The 4,563-nt window shown below is 56.4% G+C and overlaps 1 protein-coding gene across 1 annotated transcript in view; it reads left to right on the forward strand.

Annotated features, from left to right (window-relative positions):
- The first annotated feature begins 4,110 nt into the window (after window positions 1-4,110).
- LOC136850447 (uncharacterized) overlaps window positions 4,111-4,563 on the forward strand; it is a 630-nt gene continuing 177 nt past the window's right edge. The window contains exon 1 of the mRNA XM_067124024.1: window positions 4,111-4,563. This exon is cut by the window's right edge and continues 177 nt beyond it. Coding sequence (XP_066980125.1) covers window positions 4,111-4,563 — 453 coding nt within the window.

A 4,563-nucleotide genomic window follows, 5' to 3' on the forward strand; every position in this document is an offset into this window, starting at 1 on the left:
CAAGAAGCCATCCTGGTGGTCAGTTATGCCGACATCATGCCGCAGGATGCAACTGTGTTGTAATGTCATCACGACTGACGAGACAGTGTTGGCAGTGGATTACGTCAGACGTAACTAGCAATTCAACATGTGCCATCCAGTACGACCTACGCCATGTACTGTACTTGGCAACCCCACAGCGTGTGCAGTAGTGTATTTTGGCTTCTCCGTTGGTGGGGATGTGCAGTAGTGTATTTTGGCTCCCCTTTTTTTTTATTCACACAATAATAAAAAGAAAAAAGCTCTTCTCTTAACTGTTCTATAGTAATGCCACTGTAAATCTTTTTATACATTTTCAAGGTTATTACGGAAAGGCTTTTTCATGACACTGTGTCTGTTGGCATGGGATGTAACCAAGTCAGGCATAAATCGTCATGCCTTCACGGACGTCGCAGTCCTGTAAAAACCATTAAATGTTGGTGTGGCCTGAATAATCAGTGACTAGTGTGTACGACGTACATTCGTAATCTTGTAAAGTTCCTGCTAAGCGGGTTTTCTATGGTGAACTGCCTGTTTTCTATGCTCCTACGAGATTGGGTCAAGCAAAATTAGCCATGTTTTTCCTATGTAAATATGTATCTACTACTAATTCATTTGTATCTGTTTTCTTTGCACATGTGTTAGAATGGTATGTCAGTTCTTGTTAACTTACCTTTTATGTTACTTGTATTTATCCATTATAATTAATACCGAGAGTAATTGACCTCAGGTCACCTGATTTCTATTGTATTCCTCTGTGTGACGTCCGCACGCTGCTTTATAAGTGGCCTGCGTTCTGAATAAACCAGCAGTACTCATTGTTTTGCACCTCTTATAGTGGTGACCCCCAGAGTGGTTCCCGGAGCCATTAGCGGACTCATACGGCGACCTAGTTTTGGCTCCATGAACTGCCCCATGCCCCTAATGGCCTAAAAACGGCACTTTAACAAAGCGTTCGGGCGTGCTGACTCTCGTTGGCAGATCACCAGCGTCATTAGCAGACCCACACGGCGCGCTCTCCCAAGTGCGTATTGACGCAAGTAACCCACTCCAAGTAAGAGGGCAATAGTGAGGATGGACGCAGACATTCCCTCCCACATACAGTTAACCGTGAACTTCTCGGACTCGCACACGACCTGCCCGCACCCTCCCCCGCACCAAGGCTCACGCACTCCTCCACGCCGCTACCCGCTCCCTGTGCACTGCCCGTCCTGACGGAACAGACTAAGTCCACCCTCGCCATAAAGCTTCCGCCCTTCACGCACAGCAACCCATCATCATGGCTCTACAAGGTTGAGGGGCAGTTCAGGCTGGCGGGACTTACTGGCGGGGTGTTGCAAGCAGGCGACGTGATAAACGCCCTCCTGGAGGAGGTCTACAGGAAGCTCGTCCCGTGGGTGTCTGCCGCACGCCCCGTCACCTACCAGCATCTGAAAACCGCTCTTGTCGTGACCTGCTCCCTGCCAGTCTCCGAGAGGGCCACCCGCGCCCTTGGCCTCATCAACAACCCTCAGCATGACCAGAACCTCCCAGAAACTTGGGGCGTGATCCAGGACCTCTTCACCCTTCCTGGGACGGACAGCAGCGACAGGCAGTCGGAGATTAGCCTATCAAGGGAGATCTTCCTTTGTCAGCTCCTCCCGGAGATCCAAACCCAGATCCTAGAGCCTTACACAATGCTGCTCGAGGACCTGATACAGGACAGCATAGCGGCTAACGGACTCCACAAGGGCAGCGAAGCGTGCCTGCACACCCCATCAGCTTCCTCCAGCCGGAGGATAACGCGGGAGATAAGCGCCGTCACCAGGAGGCGGCCAGCGTACCACCACAAGAAACATCCACTGGGGCCTTGCTACTGCCACCACCGGTATGGCAAGGACGCCTGGAACTGCCAACCCCCCTGCTCTTTCACCCATCCAAGAAACAGGAGGTGGCGACCAAAAGAACAGGCCACCATGGGAGCAGAGGAACCCAGGATCCCAAAACCAATAGGCTTCTATGTTCGCGACACCCTCTCCGGCAGGATGATGTTGGCCGACAGTGGGGCCATTCGGTCAGTGTTCCCGCCATCCAGAGAGGACTGCAAACGCCCGCCGGACCCAGCTGCCTTCCTGACGGCCGCCAACGGGTCCCCCATCCTCTCCTACGGCACCAGGCTCTTGTTGATCTCAATCCTCGGCCGGAGGTACACGTGGAACTTCATTGTCGCAGGTGTGAGGACCCCACTCCTGGGCTCGGATTTCCTTGCCCACTTTGGGCTGGCAGTCGACGTCAGTCGCAAGTGTCTATTGGACACTGACTCCTGCCAGTCCCTCCACCTGGCGACAGGCCCCAGCGCGCCTGCCATCTGCTCCATCGCCCCACACCAGTATGCCCAGCTGCTGAAGGAGTTCCCCGACGTTTTCAAGCCCGAACTGCGCCAGGTACCCAGGGCCCCGGCAAAGCACGGAATCTACCACCACATTAAGATGAAGGGCCCCCAACGCACGCAAAGTTCCGGAGGCTTCCCCTCGGCGCCTTCAGGAGGCCAAGGACGCTTTCGCCGAGATGGAGCGAATGGGCATATGCAGGAAGGCCTCCAGCCCGTGGGCCTCTCCCCTCCACATGGTGCAGAAACCGGACAGCTCCTGAAGACTCTGTGGTGACTACAGGCGGCTCAACTTCGCAACTGAACCGGATCACTACCCCCTACCAAACATGCAAGATCTCACGGCCTCCTTTCACGGGGCCAAAATATTCTCTAAACTAGACCTTTTAAAATCCTACTTCCAGGTACCAGTTGTTCCAGAGGACCTACGTCTTCGCCTTCACCCTCGGCCTGAGGAACGCTGGGACAACCTTCCAGAGGCTGATGGACAGCATCCTGGGGGACCTGAACTTCTGCATCTATTACGTAGACGACATTCTAATTTTTTCCAGATCCCCCAAAGAGCACCTGCAACACACCCGAAAGGTCCTGCAGGAGAACGGCCTCGTCATCAGGTTCGATAAATGCACCTTCAGCGTCGAAAAGCTGACTTCCTGGGCCACAAGATATCCCTGGAGGGCGTCCCGTCCACTCGCATCAAAGGTCGCAGCCGTCACCAGGTTCCCCACCCCTACCTCCGTCAAGGCCGTACAAGAATTCCTCAGGATGGTCAACTACTACAGAAGGTTCATCCCCGGGGTCGCACACGCCATGGCCCCCCTAACGGAGATCCTGAAGGGGCACCCGAAGTCCTTAGTTTGGGGACCCGACCAGCAGCAGGCCTTCTCCCTGACGAAGGTCGCCCTCACCGAGGCAACCGCCTTGGCCCACCAGGACCCCAACGCCCCCCTTCAGCTGGCAACGGATGCTAGCAACGTCGCCTGTGGGGCCGTCCTGGAGCAGATCATCGCTGGAGCCCCCCAGCCCATCGCCTTCTTCAGCAAAAAGTTCAGCCCCATGGAGTCCCGTTACAGCATCTTCGACAGGGAACTCTGCGCAGTGTATCGGGCGGTACGTCACTTCAAGTTCCTCCTGGAGGGTACGCCCTTCACAATCTGGACGGACCACCAGCCGCTGGTCCACGCCTTCACAAAGCAGGGGGACACATGGTCTTCCGGGCAGCAGCGGCATCTCGCGGCCATCATGGAGTTCACCTGCACAATCAAGTACCTCCCCGGCAGGAAGAACCCTGTAGCAGACGCCCTCTCCAGGATCGAGCTCAACACTGCGCAGTGCAGCTTGGGATCAACTACAAGGACCTCGCCCAGGAGCAGACCACCAACCCAGAGACTCCAGCCTACCGCACCACCATCACATCCCTCAGGTGGAAGGACGTGCCCCTCACCCCCGGTGGGCCAACACTGCTGTGCGACATAAGCCTGAAGAGACACCCATGCTGGAAGCCACCACCAGTGCGTGCGCCAAAGCCCTCCTCTCCAGCTGGATCAGCCAGTTCAGTGTCCCGGACCACATAAACACTGACAGGGGCCGGCCCTGCCTTCCTGTCCAAGTTGTGGTCCACCCTGGCACGCCTGCTGGGGACTTCTCACCACACCACCACCGCCTACAACCCAGCAGCCAATGGATTGGTGGAGAGATTCCACAGGTCCCTGAGGGCGTCCCTCATGGCCCGCTGCAATGCTGAGGATTGGAAGTACCAGCTGCCTTGGGTCCTCCTCGGACTGAGGACCGCCCCTAGAGCCAGCAGCGATCTGTCCCCACCAGAGAAAGTCTACGGGGAGCCCCTCATAGTCCCGGGCGAACTCGTCATGAGAGATCGCCACAACCCATCAGTCCAGAGGCTCCGCGACGTAGTCGGGAAGTTCGCCCCCTACCAGCGGACATATACCGATAGGTCAGCAACCTTCATGCCTCCCGGCCTGTCCTCCGCCACCCACGTCTTCGTCAGGAATGACGCCGTCCGCCCTCCACTAACCAGGCCCTACGGGGGCCCTTCCGCGTGCTCGAGCGGAACACCAAAGCATTCTGCCTCGCCCTGCACGGGAAGGACGACTGGTTGTTGGTCGACTGTCTCAAGCCCGCCCTGTTGGAGGATGCCGCAGACGATACCACGCAGT

This window comes from Macrobrachium rosenbergii, chromosome 22 (genome assembly GCF_040412425.1).
Source record: "Macrobrachium rosenbergii isolate ZJJX-2024 chromosome 22, ASM4041242v1, whole genome shotgun sequence".
NCBI lineage: Eukaryota > Metazoa > Arthropoda > Malacostraca > Decapoda > Palaemonidae > Macrobrachium > Macrobrachium rosenbergii.